This window comes from Grus americana, chromosome 13 (assembly GCF_028858705.1).
Source record: "Grus americana isolate bGruAme1 chromosome 13, bGruAme1.mat, whole genome shotgun sequence".
NCBI classification, from domain to species: Eukaryota; Metazoa; Chordata; class Aves; order Gruiformes; family Gruidae; genus Grus; species Grus americana.
Window position 1 is genome coordinate 1,438,426 of NC_072864.1, and position 24,147 is coordinate 1,462,572.

At 59.1% G+C, this 24,147-nt stretch overlaps 2 protein-coding genes across 2 annotated transcripts in view; one reads left to right on the top strand and one right to left on the bottom strand.

Annotated features, from left to right (window-relative positions):
- Positions 1–184: 184 nt before the first annotated feature.
- Positions 185–7,705, bottom strand: SPIRE2 (spire type actin nucleation factor 2). Its single transcript, XM_054840561.1, has 15 exons — positions 7,453–7,705; positions 4,276–4,313; positions 3,648–4,007; positions 3,228–3,308; positions 2,972–3,136; positions 2,781–2,867; positions 2,532–2,655; positions 2,273–2,446; positions 2,038–2,184; positions 1,778–1,911; positions 1,222–1,356; positions 1,083–1,150; positions 938–965; positions 734–849; positions 185–649 (listed from the first exon to the last, which is right to left on the bottom strand). The coding sequence occupies exons 1-15, from the start codon at positions 7,664–7,666 to the stop codon at positions 439–441; spliced, it is 2,082 nt and encodes a 693-aa protein (XP_054696536.1). The 5' UTR covers positions 7,667–7,705; the 3' UTR covers positions 185–438.
- A 5,602-nt stretch (positions 7,706–13,307) lies between these two features.
- Positions 13,308–24,147, top strand: part of FANCA (FA complementation group A) — a 34,752-nt gene continuing 23,912 nt past the window's right edge. Inside the window, exons 1-11 of the mRNA XM_054840574.1 lie at positions 13,308–13,347; positions 13,858–13,967; positions 14,949–15,021; positions 15,472–15,614; positions 16,213–16,308; positions 18,381–18,454; positions 19,511–19,623; positions 20,338–20,420; positions 20,877–20,910; positions 23,242–23,308; positions 23,645–23,757. Coding sequence (XP_054696549.1) covers positions 13,308–13,347; positions 13,858–13,967; positions 14,949–15,021; positions 15,472–15,614; positions 16,213–16,308; positions 18,381–18,454; positions 19,511–19,623; positions 20,338–20,420; positions 20,877–20,910; positions 23,242–23,308; positions 23,645–23,757 — 946 coding nt within the window. The remainder of the gene's footprint in view (positions 13,348–13,857; positions 13,968–14,948; positions 15,022–15,471; positions 15,615–16,212; positions 16,309–18,380; positions 18,455–19,510; positions 19,624–20,337; positions 20,421–20,876; positions 20,911–23,241; positions 23,309–23,644; positions 23,758–24,147) is intronic.

Consider the following 24,147-nt stretch of genomic DNA (forward strand, 5'->3'; position numbering starts at 1 on the left):
TCGCACCCCCCCCCCCAGCACCCCCCACCCCAGCTCCCCTCCGCACCCACTCAGGAACAGCCACACGGCCCCAGGGGCAGCCCAGTGGGTTTATTAGCCGGGGTGGGGATGTACAGAGCGGCCGTGCCAGCGCCTGCCCGGCGCAGCCAGGGCTTGGCACAGAAGCAGGGTCGGGGGGGGGGGCGAAGGCCGGCGGCTGCGGGTGCCCCACGGCAGGGTCCGTCCCCGTCCCCCGAGGGGCCGTGCCAGCGTCCCGCCGGCAGCGGGGACAGGAGGGGACGGCGGGCGCCCTGCCGTGCTGCCGGTCCTCGCCTACCCCTGGTCTGTAAGGTATATAAATATAGAGGCTGTATGTATACATCCTATGTATATATGTACATCCGGGTGGCCGCTGGCGGGGTCTGCGCCGGGGCGGCCGGCACCCCCGCGCCGGAGCCCTCACTTGTGCCAGGAGTCACCGTAGAGGGAGCGGGCCTTGGCGGCGCGGCACGGCGCGGCGTTGAGGACGGCCACGCTGCGGCGGCTGGAGCAGATGACGTCGGTGACGAAGCCGGCGCAGTCGCTGCAGATGTCGCGCAGGACGGAGCCCTGGGCGTAGATGTGGGGGAACTCCTCTTCCACCCGGCGCCAGCACGTGCCCGGGAGCGAGCTGCGGCACAGGGCACGTGGTCAGCAACCAGCTCGAGGAGGAGGAGGAGGAGCGGGGAGGAAGGCTCAGGGCCGTGGGACTCACTGGAAGGTCTCTCTCCTCCGCAGCGGCAGGGCTTTGGCCAGCAGCGAGCCCGGGAGGCTCTCGAAGCCCAGCGCGTAGACGGGGATGTGAGCCAGCTTCTTGGAAGGCATCTTCATCTGCCAGGGGCGTGGGTGTCAGGGGGGATGGGGACGGGATGGGGCAGGGACAGGGACACGGGGACACCGGCCAGAGCTGGTCCCTTACCTTCAGGCTGCAGGAGCTGCAGACAGACCTGGGGACACAGAGAGGTTGGTGAGCGGGGCCACGCGGGCACCCTCGGGGCACCCTCCAGGCACCCTCCCAGCCCCGCAGCACGGCACGGCATAGCGCGGCATGGCGCGGCGCTCACCGCTTGCAGAAGAGGCACGCCGCGGGCCAGGAGAAGAGGGGGAACTTGGCCCTGCAGCAGCAGCAGACCTGCGGGCACAGGAGGGTGAGAGCCGGGGGCCGGGCGGGTGGCGCTCGGCCCCTCCGTCCCCAGCTCCCACCTTCCCCTTCCGCAGGCTGCTGTACAGCTCCTTGCTCTGCAGGAACTTCTCCATCTCGGCCTTGACCAGCACCCTGCGCACGTTGATCATCTCCTCCACGGTGAGGGCCAGGCTCTCCACGGGGTGGCTGAACTCCTACGGGCGAGAGGGGACGTCAGCCCAGTTTGCCACAGGGCTGCGGCACAGGGCATGGCCCGGAGCGTCTGGGTGCCATGGGCAGAGCCGCCCGGCACGGCCACAGCATCCCTGGCACGGGCAGAGCCACCCGGCACGGCCACAGCATCCCGGCATGGGTGAAATATCCCCAACGCGAGCGGAGCATCCCGGCACAGGCAGACCCTCCCTGGCACTGGTAGAACCTCCCGGCGTGGGCAGAGCATCCCTGGCACGGGCACGCGGCACATGGCACGGTGTGCCTCAAGCGCCACGTCCCGTGCAGGGGGAGCGGGGAGGCCGTGGGGACCCCCCGGCCACCTCGTGCCCTCATGCCGGGCTGCCGTGTGCTCACGTTCTCACGGCGTCGCCAGCCCGGCCCAGCCCCACCACCAGCACTCACCAGCCAGAGGTGCTTGGAGCTGGTGCCGGGGGCGGCGCCGGATCCGTCCTCTGGCCTCTCCTCCACGGCGCTGAGGGCAGCCCGGGGTGGCGCTGAGCCGTCCAGCAGCGGGTGGCAGCTGGCGGGGACGGAGCCTGCGGGGAGGGACGGGGAGGCCGTGGCAAGGCCACGCTGCCCGGTGGCACCCCCGCTGCGGGGGCACGGCACAGCCACCCTGGGGCCGGGGGGGTGGCGGGGGGCCGGGGACCTGCAGCCGGTACCTGAGCGGGGCCGGGGCTCGGGCTGCAGCGGCTCTGGCTCCAGGGGCACGGCCTGGCTGCCCCCCAGCTGGCTCTGCAGCTGCGCCAGGTCCTGCTCCGAGAAGGAGCGGTCCCGCTTGAGCGGCACCTCGGCGCCCGGAGAGTCCTCTTCCTGCAAGGTGACGGGGACCGCGTCACCCCGGGGACCTCCCGGGTCCCCTCTGCCCTCCCCTCCCGCCCCACCGCGTCCCTTCGCTTCCCTCGGAGACGTTCATCTCCTCCATCTCGGCCAGGGTGGGCGCCTTGAGCAGGACGCGGGGCCGCGGGCACACCGGCGCGGCGCTCGCCGGGGGCCGGGAGAGCTCGAGGCAGGAGCTGGAGGCCAGGCGGCCCGAGCAGGCGTGGGGGATGCAGGGCAGGGAGCTGTAGCCTGCGGACGGGGACAGGGCTCGGTCCCGGCACGACAGGGACCTGCCCCGGTGCCGGGCACATCGCCGGGGAGGGGACGCCGGTACCTTTCTGGCCGTGGTACGGCGTCTCCACGGGCCGAAGCTTCCTCTCCTGCCTGATCTCCTCCAGGATCTTCTCGTGGAGCGTCCTCTGCTTCTGGGGCAGGGGCCGCAGCCGCCGCTCCGACACCTGCGGGACGCGTGGACAGGACCTCAGGCACTGGCCGCAGCTGGGGCCGACCACCCTCAGGGCACCCGGCCGGGGGGGGATGGCACCCATGGGTGCCGCGGAGGTGTGCCGGTGCCGGCACTCACCTGCTTCAGTGGGGGCCGGGAGCGGATGAAGTCGAGGATGAGCTCGTGGGCGTCCTTCTTCACCCGGGGGGGGATGTCTCCGTCCACCTGGGAGGGGGCAGAGGGGCCGCGGGCGGTGTCAGGGCCAGGGCCGGTTGCCGGCACGGCGGCAGGGCAGGGGTCCGGCGCGGGGACAGCCCAGCCACGCTCACCATGACCTTGCGGAGTTTGTAGTTGCGGGCGCGGATGTCCTGCATGAGCATCTCGAAGGGGGTGAGCTGGTACTCGGTGGGCAGGGGGTTGAACTGCTTCTCCTGCACCTTCTTCAGCTTCACGCCGTGCCGCAGCTCCCGCATCAGCTGCACCCACAGCCGGGCCTGGGGACGGGGGGGGGGACGGACACACACGCAAGGCATCAGCCCCCGCACGGCCCCGGCACGGCCCCCGCGCCCGGCCGCGCCGCCGTACCCAGTCGGTGTTGCGCAGGCTGCCCAGCTCCGCCGCCGGCCGCTCCTCCACCTCTTCGTCCTCCTTCAGCTTCTGCAGCATCTGCCGCAGCACGAGACGCCGTCACCCCACCGCGGCACCGGTGGCACCGAGGGTCCGGCCGGGACCGTGCTGTGGGGCCGCAGCACCGACGTGCACCCCCAAAGCACCCTGGCCCCTGCTACGAGCTGTTCCTGCTGGCGCCAGCCCGAGGGCAGGCGGGAGCCGGCGGTGCCACGGCACCGTGCACCAGGAGAGGGTGTATGGCCGAACGCCGGCGCCGGCAGCCCTGGCTAGGGTAGGCAGAGGGGAGCGCCACGCTCGCCCCAGCGTTTTGGGCTCATGGGTCGTTTCCCTGGCCAGGCAGCGGTGCCGGCCGCGCTGCTGGGCGCCCGCACTCACCTCCTTGGCATCACGGATCTTGGCGAGGAAGGCTTTCAGCTCCACCGTCTCGGCAAAGAGCGCACGGCAGACGGCCTGGTAGTGCGCCTGCGCCTCGGCGGGGTCGGCCAGGCGGGCGGCGCAGCACCGCATGGCCTGCCCGAAGGTGCGCACGGCACGCGGTGGCCCCTCGCCCCCCTCCTCCTCCTCCTCCTGCCCCCCGTAGCCCTCGTCGGCCGTGCCGCAGCCGCTGTCCTCCGAGTCGCTGTTGGTCATCAGGTCGATGAGCTGCTCCAGCCGCGGGCTCAGCTCCCGCTCCTCGTTCTCGTCCAGCCCCCAGTCCAGCGCCCGGTAGATGGCAAAGCCCAACGACTGCACCATCTACGGGGAGACGGCACCGGCTGGGCCGCGGCCAGGCCTCGGCACCGGCTGGGCCGGGGGGAGCCCCTCGGCACGCGCGGCCGGCACCGGCTGCCCCCCTGCACCCCCCAGCCCTGGGGGCTGGGTCTCGTCTCCCCACTGAGCCCAAGACCCCATCACCGCAGGGCGAGGGGGCGGGTGGCCGTGCCCACCCAGGGACCCCTGCGCCGGGGGGCCAAGTCACCGGCAAGCTGCGGCGGGGCCGGGTGGGCGTCCGGCCTCCACGTACCTGGGCTTCGGCGGAGGGCGTCAGCAGCAGGGGCAGCTCTGGGGGGAGGAGGGCAGAGTCACCGCCGGCACCCGCGGCCCTGTGCTGGGCATCCCCCCTCGGCGTCGCCTCCTGTCCCACACCCTGGGGACGCGGCACCCACCCGGCCCCGGCTGCGGGCACCCTGAGTGGGCCCCACGCCCAGCAGCAGGACCCCCATCCCCAGCCGGTCCCATCCTGAGCTGGTTCCAGGACACAGCTCCACGGGACGACAGGGACCGGACCTGCGTGTGGAGCCCTGGCATCGGGCAGCGCCGGCTGTGAGATGGGCACAGCCTCCATTGCCGTCCCGGGCATCGCAGCAGACACCGGCCCTGGGCAACGAGCCCAAACAGGCACCAGCCGCTCGGCCCCGCTGCCTCCGGCCAGACCTGGGAGGCACATCGGGGGTGGCAGGGTCACCCCTTTACCCCTCACCCCCAGGGCTGGAGGGAGCTGAGAGCTCTGCACCCGCAGGGGAGTGCCCCCTGCACCCCTCTGGGCTGCGGGTACCGGCAGTGTGGGCACCGGCAGCACGGGCACTGGCAGTGTGGGCACCGGCAGCGCGGGCATCGGCAGGCAGGGGTGCAGTGAGGACCGCAGATCACTCAGAGGACCCGGCCCAGGCGCCCGGTGCGGGCTGCGGTGATGGGCTGTGCCCAGGAAAAGATGCTGCTTTGCACTGCAGAGCCAGCACAGCCGGAGCATCGCACGCTCGCACACACGCAGAGCACCGTGCCCATGCACACACAGAGCACGGTGCCCACGCACACACGAGCCCAGGACGTGCTCGTGGGCAGCTCAGGCCCTGGGAGCCGGTCAGCCACGGGAAAAGGAGCAGGAGTGGCTTTTGCAGTGTCCCTGGGGGCAGTGGCCCGGCGCCCCAGCTCTGCTTTCCCAACAGCGGCCGCAGAGCCGCTTCCCCGGCCCAGGGGAGCTCCGGCCATTAGCTATCCATTTAGCTGATCGATGCGGCAGCCGCAGGGACGTGCCGGCTGCGTGCCGGCTGCGTGCCGGTTGCGTGCCAGCCGGGCCAGGCGCTGCACGGGAAGGGCAGAGCAAGCGACAGAGATGCAGGGTCCGGCCCCGCCGTGCTGCCACGCAGGAGCCCAGCGTCACTCCCGCACCCCTGGACCGTGCCCGGCTCCTGCTGCAGTGCCAGCCCCGGGGATGCTCCGCTCCGGCTGGGAGAGGATGCGGCAGCACATCCCCCGGGACACCCTGACATCCTGGACCCGGTGCCCGGCCGGAGCCCCCTCCCACTGACCTCAGCTCGGCAGACACGGCGGGAGCCGGCCCGGCGGGCTGAGCCTGGCTGGTCCCAGCAGCAACCTCCAGGCACAGGGGCACGGCCGAGGAGGGAGCTCCCACGGGACGGGGCACCGGAGCGGCTCAGGTGGGTGCTGCCGGCTCACCCGGCCCAGATCCGGCCCGGCGCCCAGGCGGACCTGCCGAGCCATGTGCCAGGCCGGTGCCACCGCCTGCGGTGGTGCCGGGAGGCGCCTGGAGCCGTTCCCGCTGTGGGCTTTGCGGTGAAGGGTCCAGGTTCGTCCCCGGGGAGATGGCTCAGCCTGGCACGGGAGGGCTTTGGGAGCAGGAAGTGGCGCGGTGGCATCGGCCCTGGCACAGCAGCCGCGGCGGCTCACGGAAGGGTGTGGGGCCATTCCCATGTGCGACCGGCAGAGCTGGTGTGACCACGCCATGCCCAGCCGCCACGGGCACGTGCCGTGCCTGTGTGTGGCCCTGCCCCGGGCACGGCACTGGCCGCAGCCAGCCCACGCACCGCTGCCGGCGCTGAGCTGCCCCACGCACCCCATACCTGCACCCTGCACCCCATCTCCCCTGGCTCACCTCTGCGCTCGTCCCCCTGCCACCAGGACCATCCCCTGCCCGGCCTGGGGCAAGGACAGGCAGCGACACCGCAGCATCCCTGCCCGTCCCTGCCCTGCTGCCCCCGACAGCGCCAAGCACCGGGTGTTGTCCCCGGGCACGCTGGCCTCCCCGCGGGGCGAGGTGGATGAAGCCGTTTGCCACGCTCTGTTATTAGGCGCAGGGGTGCTCCGGCATCGCTGCTGGCAGCCGGCCGAGCCTAATTACAGCCCGTAACCACCACGGCCCTGCCCAGCAGCGCCAGCCGCCCGCAGAGAGGGCACGGCCGGGAGTCCGAAGGTCAGGGACGGTGCTGCCCCAAAACGCCGCTCCCGGGGGGCTGGGGGAGGGCGAGGGCCTGGCCGGGGTCCCGTGGTGACACGCCGGGCTGGGGCCAGGGTCCCCTGCGGGGTCCGAGTGTGCAGGCGTGTGCAGGCGTGTGCGGCAGGTGTGCCCGCGTATGTGCCATGTGTGTGCAGGTGTGTGTCCCCATGCCTGTCTGTCCTTGCCATGTGTCCTGCCCACCCCGACGGGCTCGGTGTCCTGCAGCCCCACAGCGGGTCCCAGCCCGCTGACCCCACACCCATGGGCAACCCTGTGCACCCTCGCACCCTGGGTCCGGCCTTACTGGATCACCCAGCAGGGCCCTGGCGGTGCCGGTGCCGGTGCCAGTGCCAGTGCCGGTGCCGGTGCCGGTGCCGGTGCCATGCCAGCCGTGGAGCCCCGAGGCACTGGCCCACCACGGGTGCTGGTGCCCGCTGTGCCAGCGATGGTCCCCGTGCCGGTCCCCCCTGCCGCAGCCAGGGCTTGGACTTCGCCCCGTCCCTGCCGGTGCCAGTGCCGCCTTCCTGCCCCGCGGTGCCGGTGCCTCTCGCCCATCCTCCCAGTCTCCCCGGTGCCGCACCCCCGCAGCCGGTGCCCTGAGTGCCGCACCGATCCCCTGCTGCCGGTCCCGGCGACGCCAGCGCCTGCCCGCCCTTGCCGGTGCCGCTTCCCTTGCCCATCCCCCGATGCCGGTACCGGTTCTTCTCCACCGGCTGCCGATCCCTCCCGCCGGGGCCGCTGCGGGTGCTCTCCCCCGCCCCGGTATCCCCGGTCCCTCCGCGCCCCCGACGCGGGCCTCTCGCGCGGGCGGCGCTGTGCAGCACCCCCTGCCGGCGCCGGTGAGTCGGTAAGTGCCGGTGCCGGTGAGACCCGGCGCCGGTGAGTCCCGGTGCCGGTGAGTCCCGGTGCCTGCCCCCTTCCCGCGCGGACGTCGCCCGTTGCCCTCTCCACCCCGCAATCGCTTACCGGGCGGCGGTGAGGGAAGGACGACGCTGCCGTCTCCGCGGAGGCGGATGTCGGAGGTGCGGAGCGGAGCGGCGGGGGCGGCGGCGGCGGCGGCGGCGCGGCAGCCCTGGAAGCAGAGCGCCCAGGCCTGCTCCTCGTTCAGCGGCTGCTCGTAGCACTTCAGCACCTCCTCCAGGGACAGCTCCCGCGGGGCCCCGCCGCCCGCCCGCGCCATCGCCCCATCCCCGCGCGCCGCCGCCGCCGCCGCCGCCGCCGCCGCACGGGCGGGCGGGGCCCCGGGGAGGGGCGGGGGGAGCGGAGCGGAGCGGAACGGCTGGCGGAGGATCGGACCGCCCCCGCGCCTCGGCCACGCCTGCGCCACCGCCCGCCGCCGCCGGGGGCGCGCACCGGGAGGGGACGGGACGGGGACGGGGCGGAGGCAGCGGCGCCGAGGGACACGGCGCGGGTCGGGACGGCTCGGCTTGGCACGGCACGGCTCGGGACTGGACGGCACGGCTCAGCACGGCTCCCCTCGGCTCGGGACGGCTCGGTAGAGCACGGCACGGCACGGCACAGCTCGGTCTGGCAGGATGCAGGATCCGGGCACAGCGTGTGTGACTGGCTGTGGGTGCTGGGCTGGGTGCTGGGTGCTGGGTGCTGGATGCACAGCTGGGTGCTGGGTGCTGTGCTGGGTGCTCGGTGCCGGGTGCTGGATGCACAGCTGGGTGCTGTGCTGGGTGCTGGGTGCAGGGCTGGGTGCTGGATGCACAGCTGGGTGCTGGGTGCTGTGCTGGGTGCTGGGTGCCGGGTGCTGGATGCACAGCTGGGTGCTGGGTGCTGTGCTGGGTGCTCGGTGCCGGGTGCTGGATGCACAGCTGGGTGCTGTGCTGGGTGCTGGGTGCAGGGCTGGGTGCTGGATGCACAGCTGGGTGCTGGATGCACAGCTGGGTGCAGGGCTGGGTGCTGGATGCAGGGCTGGGGGCTGGGTGCTGGGTGCGGGGCTGGATGCTGGGTGCAGGGTTCCCGGTGCAGGGCAGACGGGTGCAGGGTGCAGGAGTGCACGCAGGGTGAAGGACGCAGAGCGCATGAGTCGGTGCAGGGTGCAGGGCGTGGGTGCCCCAGGGTGTGTGGGGTGCAGGGCACGTGACGGGGTGCAGCATGCAGTGCCCAGGATGGGTGTGGGGCACTGCTGGGGGACACCCCCCCACAAGGGATGTGGTCACGGCTCCTGCCACCTCAGAGCTCTGGGATGGCCACGGCGCACGGCTCAGCCCCCAGAGGCAGGAAACCCCTGGCTCCCAGGTGGCCGTCCCACGGAACCCACGTGCCACGTGTGGGGCGGGCAGGGGTAGGGACACGATGGCCTCGGGGACATCAGGGGAAACACCCGGTCCCGGCCACCTGCGAGGGCAGAGCCCCTTTCCCACCAGCGCCCTGGGGAACACCTGCAACCAGGCATCCGCCCCTCCAGCTCCACGCCGCAGAGGCCGCAGGGGTGGCGGGGAAGGGAGGGCAGCCCTGGGGAGCCGGCGGAGGGAAGGGGCCAGGCTGGGACAGTAACACTCCCCAGGAGGAGAGGGAGGGAAGGAGAAGAGCTCTGGATGCTGCAGCACAGTTTGAGCACGGCCAGGAGCAGCAGAAGGCAGTTGAAGGACCGGGATGAGGAGCTGGAGTCTCTCAGGAGATGATGTCCCATGGGAATGTGGTGGGGGACAAGGTCCTGCAGCCACCAGGAAAGGCTGGCGTGGCACGGTGCCGATGGCGGGCTCACGTCCCGGCACCAGTGGGTCTCACCAGGCCCTTGGGGGGGGCAGACAGTCCCGGCAGAGCAGAAAGGCCAGCCAGCCCACCGTGAAAGGTCAGCTAGAGCAAATTAAAGCTATTGTCATGATGAGCTTCCCATCTTCATGATGGAAGCAGCATAAAACCCCGTCTCGGCTCCATTAACCCATGAGCATAGACTGGGGCCGATCCCAGAGCCATGCTGGCAGGGCTGGGAGAGGGACGGTGCCGGCACATGGGTGCTCATCCATCCCATGCGGCCAAAGAGCTGCCCCAGGGCCGGAGACCTCCGGGAGCAAAGAGTGTGGGAAATGTCCCCCAGTGCCCGCCCCGGAGAACCTGAGCGGTGTCAGCTCCATTTTTGGGAAAGAAATGGGAGAACAGAGTTGGACAGCTGGGAAATGCAGCCCCGCACAGTGCCCTGGGGTTTGGGAAGGGGGAGGATGGATACAGGGATCCAAAGTGTCCGTGCATCGCCAGAATTACTCAAACACACCATCACCGGGGCGAGGGCGCGTTGCAGGGGGTCGGGAGCACAGTGCCGGATCCGCACGTTGCAGGAGAGCCGCACGGCTCCGGCCCCCCGGAGCGGCTCTTGGCTGCGACGCTGACGTCTGGGCCTGGCTTTCCGCACCAACAAGTGAGATTTGAATGCGACATTTACCCTCTAATCAGCCGGCTTGGGAAACTACTTTAGAGGGAAGAAAGCCGTGCGTGCTGCCCACCGCAGTGGGTCCGTGCCGGGCCAAGCCGGCTGCCGGCTTTCCTGCGCCGCACACACCTGCCAGCGCCTCCGGACACAGCCAGGGCGGCACCGTCGGGGATAGGAGCGGGGAGGACGCACGGTGTTTGAAGGCGGCAATAACCCAACCTGCAAGATTAATGGGAATGCATTTGAATTATAAAGCACAAAGCTCTTTGCTTTGGGTAAAACTGTAATTAATATGAAATCGAGATGTAATTAAAAGCTACCGTCTTGGAAAAAATCAAACAAAAGCCAAGTGTGTATGTGCATAGGGGAAATATAATTAAAAATGAAAGAAATGGGGAAAAAAATAATGAACGGGTTGGGAAATGGTTGCAGAGCACTGCGGGGGGGTCACATTGCCCGGCTCCCTGCCACCCTCGGCATGGAAGCAGGACGTGTCCCAGCGAGACGGCCGCGAGCCGGGACGGAGGGCAGAGCCCTTCCCCAGCGGGGCCGCGTGCTGCGCGCCGTGTTTGTTCGCGGGTAATGCATGCACACGGGTTTCATCTGTCGTATGCAAAAAAACGTCCTTGAAAAGCCACGGGAACCCGGGATGAGCGCACAGAGCAGCCCTGGGGTTGGATGCACCCATCCCACTCTCCTTAGATGCCACAATAAACTTGGGGCCACAAAAGGAGGGAGCGTTCTATAAAAAACTTTACTCCTGGGGCGCAGATGCTGCAGCAGCTCCCTGGTCTCCTCTGTGCACGAATAAACTCTGGGGCACCCCAGAAACCTGCGCTCCGGGTCAGACGGCCTGATGGGGCCAGCCGGGCCGGGTGATCCCTTCGCAGGAGCACGACTGCCCTGCGCCCCCGATGAAGGCAACGGGGCCGTGAGCGCTGGTGGCCAGCCCTGGCCTCAACGAGCCCGTTCCTGCCAGGCAAGCGTGGCTGACGGGTGCGATGCTTCTACAGATCGGGCTGGATCCCGCACGGCTGTTCACCTCGCAGAGTCGGTTTTATCACAAAGGTCTTTGAGCCGATGGGGTTTCACGCTTCTCTCGTCCCGGTGCAGCCAGCCGAGCCTTTCGCTCCACAGCTGAACAATGGGAGCGAGCCCGCCGGCTTCCCCGCGCTCCCCTGCCCGTCTCCAGAGCTGCCGGTCCCACGTTACCGCCTCTGGGATGGATCCTGCTCTCGGCGCAGCCGTACCCGGCCCCGCTGCCCAGCACAGCTGGGCTCTGCCAGATCTGCCCTGCTGCAGGAGAACAAGGCGCTGCAAAGGCGCAGGGGCTGGAGCGGTGGAGAGAGTGAATCACGGAGCGTTTGGTAAAGCTCGATCTCCTTTCTAGAGTCTTCTTCATTAATATTTTAATTAAAACCAATTCTCCGCACAGACTGCATTAACTCGGCACACCTCACGGATCACGCATCGAAGGATTAAATGCGGCGAGCGCGGCTCTGCGCAGGGCGGTGAGCCAGCGAGGCCGCAGAGACCCGCGGGCAGCACCGATGGCAGTTACGGCAGTTACTGTTCCCTCTCCACCGCTCAGCTCACAGCCATGATCTCGCCTCCGGCCGAAATGACCCCCCCTGCCCCATCCCGTGCCTGCTTCTCTCCGAGATGTTTGGAAGCAGATCCTTCCCTTCCCTTAGTGATGCAAACAGTGACTGGCTCCAACCTCAAGTTCTGCTCCCGTTCCTCCTGCCTGTGCCCTCCCAGGGATGACGCGGAGGTGCCCACAGCCCCGCTCCCCCCCGTGTCCCCACTCCCTCAGCTGTCACCGCATCCCCCGTTCCCCCACCAGCTGCAAAACGAGATCCCTGCAGCCGTCCCCGGCCTCGGCAGGGTTTTGTTTTGCTTTGTTTTGCCAGCTCCCCAGCCAGCGCCAGAGCTCGCCGAGCCGCCTGGGACACAGAGCCGACAAAGGGTCCCCCTCTTTGATGCGCCCCTCCAAAACCTGGGGTTGCCACAAACTTGGCGATGGCATCGGGGGTTTAGAACGATTCAGAACTGTAATTCTGGAAAGGGTTTCACTCGCTGCCTCTGAGCCAAGATTCGGTGCTGTGGTCACTTTCAGCAGCCTCCCCGGCACACCGGCTGCGGGAGCCCATCGCACCGCTGGTGCCAGAGCCGGAGCCTCATCCTCCTGCCGGGAGGCGCTGCCGGGAAGAGTTTTCCCCATCTCTCATCAGCGAGCGCTGCCGACTCACCCGGTGAGGGCCAGCACCGCGATGCAAACACCCCCCAGCCCATTCCAGCACAGCGCTTCCAACCTCTGCAGACAGGAGCTACCCTCCCCACGGTGAACACCCCGGGGCTGCTCTCCTGCCTGTACCCTGCCATCCTGCCCGTACCCTGCTCTCCTGCCCGTACCCTGCTCTCCTGCCTGTACCCTGCCATCCTGCCCGTACCCTGCCATCCTGCCCGTACCCTGCTCTCCTGTCTGTACCCTGCTCTCCTGCCTGTACCCTGCCATCCTGCCTGTACCCTGCCATCCTGCCCGTACCCTGCTCTCCTGCCTGTACCCTGCCATCCTGCCCGTACCCTGCTCTCCTGCCCGTACCCTGCTCTCCTGCCTGTACCCTGCCATCCTGCCCGTACCCTGCCATCCTTCTCGTAAGGAATCACCACGTCCTGCCCCCAACAAGGCACCGGGGAAAATCCCCGTGGGAGTTCCCCACTGCTCCCTGTGAGCCCTTTCTCGCCCCGGCAATGCCCGGCTGAGTGGCTGGTGATTCCTCCCTTGGCAGTTCCAGCCGGTTCCCGTCCCCTTCCCCGGGCCGTGCCGGGGGCACGCAGCAGCCTCGCCCCGAGGGACGCGGGGTTGAAGGGGGCTGTTTCACCCCGAGAGCCACCCGCAAGCTGCCCGAGGCCGGGAGCGGGGCAACGCTGCGGCGGTGGGAGCCAGGTGCCGGAGCTGGTCCCAGGGATGCAGCACCGGGAAGAGGCCTGAGAGACGGCGGATGTCCTGGAGTGGGGGATGGCCCCGGCCGGTCTGTGGGGTGTCTGTCCCTGCGGTGCTGAGCCCCCAGCCGCTGGGCCCTCAGGGCCTGTCAGGGAAAGCCCTTCTCCTGGCCGCCGTGTCGCGGCTGCGGCCTGAGCCACACACCTGTGTCCCACCCCGTCTGAGGCAAAGAGCCTTTGTGGAGCGTGTTCCCCTCTTTCCGTGCCTACCCCAGCGTGTCCCCCCACATCCCCCCTCACCCCATCCCGCCCCATACGGCGGCTGCCTGCCCCCCCCCGACACCGCCCGCCCTCCCCAACATGGCAGCCTCCGCCTCCGCCACTACCAAGATGGCGGAAGGATGGGCGTGACCACGCCGCGCTTCCAGCCAATGAGCGGAGGCGGCCTCCCCCGGCCCCGGGTTGGTTTGGCGGGAAGCGGGCGGGGGCCGCCGTGATGGCGGGTGCGGGCGGGAGGACGTGGCGGGACCTGCTGGGTAGGTCCGGGCTGAGGCGGCGCCGGGGCTCCTCTAGTGAGCTCTTGGCCTGGCGCTTTCTGCAGGGACAGCAGAGGGGAAGGGAGGGGTGAATGTCCCCTCCCTGCCCTCATACACCCCCTCCTCTGGCCCGTGTGGTGCTGTGGGCTCCTGGCACCCCCTCACCTCAGCCTCTCGCCTCAGCCCTGCTCCCCCCAGCAGCCCTCTCCCAAAGGCTGGTGGCATTCCTGTGTCCCTGCCGTGGCTGGTGTCCTGGGGTGGGAACAGACAGGGCTGGTTTGGGCCCGAGGCCCTTGGAGGCTGATGGCTGACAGGGCTTTGGCTGAGCTGGGCTGCTCGTGCTGAGGGCCGCAAGGCTTTGTCTGCAGAGCTGCCGGGAGCAGGCCACACAGGAACGTCCTGCTCTGGTCCTGTCATGCTGCCGGCTAACGAGGGGCTGGCAGGGGCTGCCTTTGCCCCGTCAGTGACATGTGCTAAGCTGTGGTTATAAAGGAAATCCAAACTTCTCAGCAGGGAGAGCCAGGAAACGAAAAAGCACCTTTGGGAATGGAGCAGAGCTCCGGGAAGCGGCTCTGCGCCTTCTGGATCACCATCAGAACCTGAATGACCTCCTCCTGGAGGTAGGAGCGGGGCCGTTTGGGGGTAATGGTCAGGCTGGGGATCGTGGGAGATGCCAGCTGGAGGTGGGTTCCACAGGGCCCTTCCTAGGGCGACTAGCGTGACTGTCCTGGGAATGCAGTTTTCAGAATAAGTGAAAAGAAAAAAGAGCGCTGTAGGAATAAGCTGAACTTTAGAGGTCTGTGTTGCAGAAACGAGATTATTTTTTTCCCTTTATTCCTCCATGTTTTATTGTTACAGACTAAAAGTGGTTAAGCATGGTTTGGATTTGGGACAAAGGGAAATCCAGCACCTTTTTCCCTGGGTCAGTATTGGCTTCTTGTGAATATAGGGGAAAATAATCAGGAGAGACTACTGGGTTTTCTCTGAATTACCAACCATTTCTGCCTACTGTGGCTGTCTTTATGAAATCCGGTGTCATTTGCCTATATAGGCACTTGAGCCAACAATCTGACTTGGCCATGTTCCACCTTCTCCTCATGTACTGGAGAGAGCTTTTGATTTTGGTAACTCAAACAGACAATTTAAATACTTCCCACAGTTGAGCCACAAGGATGTTTCTTTCTGTACAGTACATTTGTCTTTATAAAAAGAAAAAAAAGGGGCATTTAACTGGAAAAGAATCTGATGTTTTGACATGTTTCATCAAATATTTATGTCGGTGTGGCTGCACAGAAGGGTCTTGAAAGACAGAAATTCTGTTCCTGGTGCTGCTGCTGATCTGTTGGGTGACTGGGGACAAGTAACTTGGACCTGTATCTTCTTTTCTCTGCATAAAATGAAGATAACTGTACTTATGTCTCTTGTAAAGTGCCCTGAAATCTCTGGTTTACCATGACCATGTGGGAGCTTGGTGTTAAATTCACTTCAGTTGCTCCATCCCACAAGAATGCCAGTGCTGCTCAGTATGGTTTAGAGGGAATGGGTTTGGAAATGTGTGTAACAGGCACCTGAGGCTGTTAATGGTTGTTTTTTGTTTCCAGGTGGACGATTCAGTCAAGACAGGTGGACAAGAGGGCATAGAGCACCAGGAAGTATCGTCAGAATCATTTATAGGTGAGTGAAAGAGTTTCTATTGGAGACAGATGTGGGAAAGAACTTTATGTACTGAATTTCTGCCTGTTGAATGCAGTTTTACTTTCTTCTCATTGTTCTGGTCTCCTGTCTGGCTACTCATTTCTTACTTGTCTGGTGATGAAACTGCTGGCAAGGTCTGATCGTTAAATATTTTGATGGTTTGAAAGTGTTAGTGTGAGCCCCACAAGACTAAAATATAAAAATCTGCTTCACAAGGATATTCCACCTTTGCCCCCAGTTGTTCTGCCCCTGTTTTATGTACAGTAAAGGAATGATACATGGAAATAAAAATTATTTGCAACAGATGACATCTGTGCTGGAAGGAGTTTAAGACTTGGGACTTCTGTCTTCCTAGTTATGTGTTCAAACCCTTTTTTTCTCCTGTGCTGTCAGCTTTCTGCTTTGTTGTTATGTTTTTTTTTTCTTTAGTCTCTGTTCTGCAGGAACAGGCCTCGAGATTGGGTGTACCCACAGCAATCTTGGCAGCCAAAACCACTGTTACCAACATCGAGCAGATCTGCCAGGCTTCTGCAAGCCGTTCGCAAGCACCACTGCTGAACTTGGACCAGAGAGTAAGGCAGAAGGTTTACGTTTAGTTTATCAAGAAAACGGTATTGTTAGGTTTGACTTTATCAGAACAGATAAACTGGGTTTAAAGTCAAACAAACACGTAAGACCTGAGCAGCTGATAATTCATTTCTGTGTCCGATATGCTCACAGAAGTACGGCGTTCTCCCGCACAGCAAAGCGGCTGGTTTTGACAGCTTGGAAATGAATATTTTTGTCTGTTGAAGTGCAGCGTTACACAGGTCACTAAGCAGCTCCTGTGTTACCACCTCTGGCGTACCTCAGCCTTCCCTGCGGTGGTTTGGTGTTTCTTATTCTCGGTTCCACCTTTATCGATGGTCTTGGTTTGCAGCGTAGCCGGGGTGGTGGTGGCCGTCCACATAAAAGCTGTGCCATCACTGCTGGCCCAAGTCCTAAGGAGCTGTCAGACGTCACTGCTGTCAGCCCTTACGGTGAAAGGTTTGGGCCTTTCCCGTGAATTCTCTCCACCGCTCAAGCTTTTAAAAAGCAGTAAACAGGGAAAAGCAACAAATCGTTTTTTTTTCTAAGAATGCAATATGTACAAAGGAAATTATTTCTGCTTCCTTTTGGGGGTGATTCCAGAAGAGACTGTCTTGCTTGCTTCAAACAGTCAAGGATTTGCTGGCGAACAATGTGTTCTGTCGCTCACTCTTCTGTCAAGAAATGTGGAAAATGAAGGTAAGAACTCACAGAGGAACGTTGCTGTGTTACAGACCATTCAGATTTCATCTGTGGGATGCAGTAGCGCGTTTTCAACCCTCCTCTCCCGTGAAGACCGGGGTAACTGTTAAATGTACTGGTGTGCTGTGATTTCTGTTCCATTTCCCTCGGGGTTTTTTGTGATCTAGAGCAGTCTTGCCACTGCTCGTTCCTGCTCTTTCAAAAACATGAACCGTATTATAAATGGTGGGGTTCCTTTGTTGTTTATTTTAAAAGCAAGTTCACTGGGAGTCTCCTTTCCTCTGTATTGGAGCTTGCTTTTTTGAGGAGGACTTAACAGAGGTTTGGAAGTAGGTGAATTATTAAAATTGTGTGGCAGTTTCTGCTGAGAAACTGCCATGAAGGAGGGCTGACAGCATCCTGGTGATCAAACATTGGTTTTTGGGGAGCTAGGCGAGCAGCACTCTTGCCTTCTCCGAAGGAGACGTCTAACTCTTCCTGTTTGTACTGAGCACGGCTGGTTCTTGCTAGGAACCAGCTAGGAAGGGCACGGCAATACGGTGCCAGAGTTACAGCATGGGTAACGGGATGGAACTCCTCTGAGGTGATACTGCAGTCAGTAGAAGCTTTGGGGGTATTGTTTTCTTTCCTATTTAGCTTCACAGCCTGACTGTTAGCGTCTTTCATTGATAATAACTCTCTCCATCAGTTGGTGTGTGGGTTTGCTGCCCGGGCTAAGCAGTCCAGATCGATTAGCCAGGCAGTGCCGAAGCTCCCAGAAGTCCTTTGTGTGCTTTGCCAGCAATATTCAGCGTGTCTTTGGCATTCTGGTTCTCTGCTCTATTTATTTGGGAAGAGCGATAAGCCTAAGTGAGTTCACGCAGAAAATGGCTTGAGAGAAATAAGATAGCAAGATACCAGCTTGCATTGCTTCACAAATGTGTTGTCTTGATTTCATTTGGGTGGTTTGTTTTCTTAACAGAAGCGATGTTAAGGACTTTTTGTGAGTGGGACTATTTGGTTGCTGTGGTGGGAAAGAGGGAAGAGGCTGATCTGCCAGGATAAAGAGGCATGCTCTAGTCTCAAATATCCAATCCTGGGCTGAAAATAGAATCCTGTGTGTTTTGTGGGCTGATTAAGATCTCCTTGTTCTCAGGTAGACATGGAGATCAAGCGCTGCTGTGTAATTGAGATTGTTACAGTAAAGAATTAGGTTGTCGAAGACAAAGTATGTGGGCGAGTCTAGGGTCATGCTACGAGACAGCTGCTGGTTGCTGCAGAAACCTCCTGGGGTTTTTCTCCTGAATGGCTTGTGTGCCCGAGACTCCCAAGTTCCTTTTCCTTTTGTTCCTGTCTGGGAATGTTTCTGTACGGAGGCTGGAATGAGCAGAAGTTGCTGCTGCACCTCTTTCCCTGCCAGGCGCACCCTGGAGCCCTGTTTTGCTGGCATAGGGCTCACTCCAGGACATGCTGTTCCAGGCGGGAGCTGGAAGGGATGTTGCAGGCATGAAGGGCGGCAGTTTTATCCGCATGGAAGCGATGCCTAGTGCTGATTTTGCCGATGGCAAGCCTGGCGTTTAGGAGCAGGACTGCCCGTGCAGTTGCAGTGTCTCTTTCTGTAGCCTCCTATTGGGAAATGGATTTGAGAGCAGCAAACTTGCTTCTTCAAAGATCAATAAACAGTTGATAGGCTAAGCGATAATTCTCTAATCTGTTTCTGGATCTGAATTAATGAGACTTGAATCTTAGTGGTAGTACCTGTTGTCCAGGATATCCACTGCTCCTTCAAATATGCAGAATCAGCATTATTCCGGGGGGACAAAGATGGATATATTTATTACTTGACTATTACAATTTAAAATAATGATGCATCTACAACCCTAAACCATTCAAAAATTGTAGGAAGGGAAAATCAAATATAATCCTTCCTCGTCTGGTATTTCCTATGTTGTCATTTTTAAATTTGAATAAGTTCTGGATAGTTCAAAGAAACAGAATTTAGTTTTATTTTTTCTGTATAGTTTACGTTAGCCAAATGTTACTGTTAGCTGCAAACTGCAGACTATGACCTAATTGTGACATCTCCTTAGGACCCTCCAGTGCTGGAAGCTGTGTGGCACCTGCACAGAGGTGACGTCGTTGGACTGGGAGAGCTGCTGGAGAGGTGAGCAGAGGTTTACAGGTTTGCAGATGTATTTATTCTCTTAAAGCCTATTGAAATGTAATTGGGGATTAGCCATGAGTATTCTGGACTAAGAATACAGTCAGATGCTGGCAAGTGATCAGATTAGCGGGACTGAAGAAGTTACCCTGGGTTTGAGAGGTTACTCTGGGTTAATTAGTGCAGTTTAAGGTGCTGGTTGTCTTCGAAGGGGAAGTGTTGGGTAAGAACCACGGCCACAGACCGCCTGGGCGATGTTTTATCTCCTGCTTCCTTTCAGTGAGGCAGTGGGTGGTCACCGCGCTGTGTGGGAGAGGACGTGGTGACCAGCTCCTTCGGTTCATCTGGCCGTGCCGCTGGGTCTGGTTTGGAAACTCTTGTTTAGCCTGTAAAAAATTAGCGCTGGTCTTGACGAGGAGCCTTGTTTTGCAGAAGCTGTGTGCTTCTGTCTTTGCAAAACCTTACATTTCAGTAAGGTTTGGCAGAGTTAGTCTCCAGAGGAAAGTTATTCTAAGAATTTTTTTTTTTTTTCCCCCCCCAATACAGAGCTAACAACTAAAACCCGTTATCCTTTGTAAAGCTCTGGTGGTTTTCTTACAGTGTTGAGGGAGTATTGCAAGCGAACTTTTAGGCCTTTGATATCGGTTTACTTGTCTGTTAACAGTCAGTGCCCACTGTACTTCAAATTTAAGGAAACCAAAGGGACAGATTAAGAGCTTTTTTTTTTAAGCATTTTTATCCAAGTGTCTTAGAAATTGGGACTAAAGTCTTTCTTCCAGCAGAATTTTCTAGATGGAAATACTTTAAAGTCAGAGACGAGGAAATACTTGAACGTACAATTTCACGTATATTCTTTCCTTTGGATGTATTTGTTGTGGAATCTTTTTATAAAGCAAATAAAGCTCTTGCAGGTCCAAATTAAAGAAATGCAATGCCACATATAGGGCAGGGTCGAGCACAGATGGCTCTTTCCTGAGCCCAAGAGGACGGTGGGGCATAAACCCAAGTGTCACAAAAGGTCGGAGGGATTGAATGGAATGTACTTTTGTTTGTTCTCAGCCCCCCGGCCGCCCCTGCTGTGGTGGAGTGGCTGTGCCGCAGCCTCCGTGGGCTCTGCGAGCAGGCGGAGGAGCCTTCCCGGGACGTGGAGCTGGCCGGGCACGTTCTCTCAGGCAAGGCACTCAACCGGGCGCTGGTGGAGCGGGGCCAGGCTGCTGGGTGGCGCAGCCTGCGGCAGGGCTCTGCAAGTCAAGCGCTTGCTGGTGTAAGAATGGGGGCCTCGCTTTGCATTTTCTTACCTCTTTTCAGTGAGGGGAATATATATTTGTATTTGGCAAATTTAACAATTTTTTTCCCTTGCAGAACTCCAAACCAATTATCTTTTATCCCTTTGAGTTACAGTATCACAAGAAAGTGTAATTGGAAGGCGTACAGGGCTGGGGATGTTATATTGAGAGCGTGACACTCCTGCAAACTGAGATATTTTGGACCACAAATATTTAACAGTCCATTTCCCCCCTGTCATTTTCTATGATTTATTTTATGGTTTTGTTTAGAAAAAAAATCACTACCCAATTTGATTGAAGAGCTGTAGTCAGACCTTTGGACAAGTACAGTTGGTCAGGCACGGCCCGTGTGAGTTCTGCAGTAGCAATAGAGCACAAGGCCTCTAAATTCTTTAGAACCCTCTAAGTTTCTGAGCTCCCTGCCATCCATTGTTCTAGGTCCTTATGCCTGGGAGGAATTTTACTCCAGGAAAATAAATGAATCCTGCTGACTGCCGTGTAGTGAATGATGCTTTTCAGACACTAGTCCTATTGGGAGACCGGGACGGGGATCTGTACTGAAAGGGGATGCTGAAACACTAATTCCTTCTTGTTTCACAGACTTTGCGATCGTGTTTCTCCAGAATGGCTTTCCACAAACCTCGGAGCTGGGAAGGAAGTTGGAATTCAAGAAAGTCCCCCATGTAAGGACAAAATAAACCTATTGACAAAGGGTTGTTTAAAGAAGTAGTGCCCTTCTATCCATCTGTGCCTTGCTGAGTGTAAATCGATCAGCTTAGAGCAACAAAGGGTGGTGGTCCAGGTGCTGGACTGGGTGAGGAGATGGTGAAACTAGAACACAAGACTTTTTTTTGTTGTTGTTGTTTTTAAAAAGAGAATTTCTTCAAGGTGAGGTGTCACGGGTTTTGTAAGCTTCCTGGGTTTCACCTTGATTGCTCTTTTTTCCATTTGAATGTGAGGGATGGAATCCTGGTAAGCTGGGGAATGCTTGGCTTTTGTCTATTGTATCTGTAGAGCCTGAGGTAAAAGTTGAGCTTTAAGAGGGGCAAAACTCTTTTCTTTGAGACAATTTACTTTTTCTGCATATAAGTATAGCTCTTTTAAACACTAAATGGTCTTGATTTGTCAATTTTGAACAGATCTGTCATGCTGTCTTACAGAGAATGTTGACATGTAAGTGTTTTTGTCATTCATAGCTTTGTGCAGTCACTGCTGTCTTGTTCATTGCTAAATCTCTAAGGATATTGCTAAATCTCTAAGGAGGAATCCTTTGCCTGGGATGCTTTTCCTCTGTTGTGCATTATATTTATGTCACTGATTATTATGCCTCTGCTTTCCCTTTTGCTCTTGTAAAGTGAGTATCTTCTAACACTGCAGATAATTTCTTGCTTTTTAGGCCAGTTCATGTTGCTGCCTCTGGCTGCATCACCAGGTTGATACCTGAGCTGATTTTTAACAGCTCTGATTGGAAGCAGTCCCATCTGTTGTAGCACAGAGGTTAAGCTAGGACAATTTTTTTCTGCTTAGTAAATTAAAGTTTGAATTTACAAAGTGATGTGCAAGACAGCTATTTTTCTGGTTGGATTTGCAGACTGATGTCTTGTGAAACCTCTTTTTGTTTTTTTTTCTTTCCTTTTCTCCTGAGCAAAGACATCTAATGTACGTGTGTAGCGTTTAAATGACCACTCTTCAAGAACTGTCCGGTGGACAATGTGCCTGTCTTTGCCCGGGCAGCCCTGATGCTGCTGCCGAGAGCTCAAGCACAGTAGTCTCCCTGATTTGCATTGCAAATCCCGATGCGGAAAGACTAAACACACACAAGGGTGATTTTTGTCTTGTGTCCCAGATGATCTTCACGGTTACCTGCTGTTCGCTTACACCTCCTCGCGTGCCCTACGCCGATGTATTAATATAATCTGACTGTCCCCTTAGTGCCAGCACTTTACCTCTTTTCTTGCCGGTGTGTTTCAGCAGCGTGCTCAGTGCTGCTGCAGAGGTTAGTGCTTTTCCTCTGCTGTATGAGACTGAAAACCAGGACGCGACACCAGCACAGCTCCCTCCTTTCTGCGTCTCTCCCCGTGGGCACTGCCAGCCCCATCCCTCACCCCGTCTGGCAGGGAGCGTTGTCTGTAGGCAGAGATGCCTTACAGAGCTTGCGGAGTGGTTCTAAAAAGGGAAAGCTGATAGAGAAGTGCTCTGTTATTTAATATGGATGAGTCCCATCTCAGGTGGCCCTTTAACAGTGTCGGTACTTGGAAAATAACCCTTATAAACACAGGACTTAGGGGGATTTTGGAGGAAGAGAAGCAGGCTGCTGGCAGCCAGGCAGGAGTCTGTGCTAACCTGCTCTTCATTTGACCTTCCCGTTTGTGCAGCCTGCGCTGCCACTGACTGACTTGCAGTCTGTGTGCCTGAAAATGTCTTAAACGAGTTTTATAGACGATATTTTTGTTAGTGTATGCTTTTGGGTCACCTTTGAGGGCTTTCACTTAATGAAGAAGCTGCTTTGAAGAACGTTAGGATTCTTTATGTAAAATAATTCACTATTAATGAAGACCTTCACAGGAGGAGGAGGACAGGCTGAGAGTAGCCATGGGAGCACTGTGCTGCATAGTACTGAACTCCTGTGCCCCAGGATAAGTAGAGTTTATCTCCTTTTCTCTATTCTCCCCGACTTAACCTTAAAGTATTCCTCAGCAGGGGAGGAGAGTATTACATATTAAAACCGTGGATGGCCTTGCAAAAGGCATGTGAGGGACTCTTGTTTTTCTGCTCGGTATTAACTGTTAAAAGAGGAGGCTTTTAAAGGCAGGGTAGGACACAAAACGGAAAAACTGCTGCTGCAGCAGGCTGGATAGCAAAGGCTCGCTCGGTATTTGGGCTTTGAGTGGTGTAGGCTGACGGTCGAGGTGACGTGCTGAGCAAGCTGCTAACCCGTTTGACCTCCACCTGTCATTTTGGGGCAGATCTAGGGTTTGAAGGAATTTCTGCTAAGCAAATGTAGCACAAAGTCCCAGTGCTGTTACAAACGTGTGGCGCACTCGCAGCAGCGTGCTCTTTGTTTGGCGAGGGCGGTTAAGGCCATTGTTTCCAGGGGTTGTTAATTCAAAGCTTGCTCGTGCAAATCCCTGCCTGCAGACAGACTTTGCTCTCGTGCAGCTTTGCAGTGTTCACACTCGCAGATGCATGGCACAATTAGGATTGGGTTTGGAAATCAAAGAATAATTTATGTGCGTTTTTAGATGGCTTAATTATTGGCACATTCTTGGGAACGCTTTTAAAGTGGTTCAAGGTTAGTGTTAATAGTTTTTGAGTCCCTGTGTCACTTTCGAAAAAATTTGTAAGAATTTAATGCTGCCGAATGGCTTCTACACATTTCCCTAATGGGGTCACCTTTTCAAAGAAGCACACATTGCTCGTTCCAGTTAGTTCCTGTCTTGTTTAGTGTCGCAGTTCCTTCCATTTCTCTCATTGTGTTTTTTGCCTCTCTGCTTTGGGGTACAGGGGTGCTTGATGCTGTTGGTAAAGAGAAGCAGCAAGATGTTTCCACGTTGCAAGCTATGAGGTTCTGGTAAGAAATGCTGTTCCTCTGAATAATGTCAGGAGGAGTTTTTTTGTGAATGTTCCCCATCCAGTTCCTGCTTCCAAACTCATTTTGTCTAACAACTATTTACACGTCAAGCCAGTCCTGACCGGTGCAGGGGTGTACATTTGACTCAAGTTTGTAAATCTGACAGCTACATAAAATCGAGCAACCAATAGATTTTTAAAAATACAAACAAAAAAAGTATGTATCTCTGGCAATTTGATGAGAGATGTAGAAGAAAAATGAGTTCTTCACCTTAATTGTACCTGGTTGATCGTACTTCCTGTGTATTGTTTCTGAATATTTCCTTGTCGTTTGTAGGCTGAATGTGTTCAGTGTGTCACTTTATAAAAGTGCGGTTCATCCGGATTCCTTGCAGCAGTTTTTTAGACACACCCTGACCGAAGTTCTTACCTACAACCCATTGTTGAAAGGTAGGAACAGGCGGGGAGAAGCGAGTCTGTCTCCAGGGTGCGTTCCTGTGTGTCGGGAGCTCCATCCCACCCAGGCCTGGCTGAACGGAGTCCAGCCTGGAGGATCCAGAGCTGGAGAAGCTGCCTGACTCCCCAGACTAAAAAATTTATCTGAGCTCTGAGCTTTAGAGGGCTGCAGTTCAGGAGAAAACTTTAGGTGGAAAATCAGTGCCTTCAAACAGAGCTTCAGCCCATGGCTTGTGAACAGAAATTTGGAGTAACATCTAATAGGAGCCATGGGAGAGCTCTGGCCAAAGGAGAAGCCGAGTGGGAGAGGTGGTGCTGCAGAGAGCCCTTGGGGCTAAAACAGTCTGGCCCCTGTGTGTGTAGGGGTTTAAGCACAAGACGTGG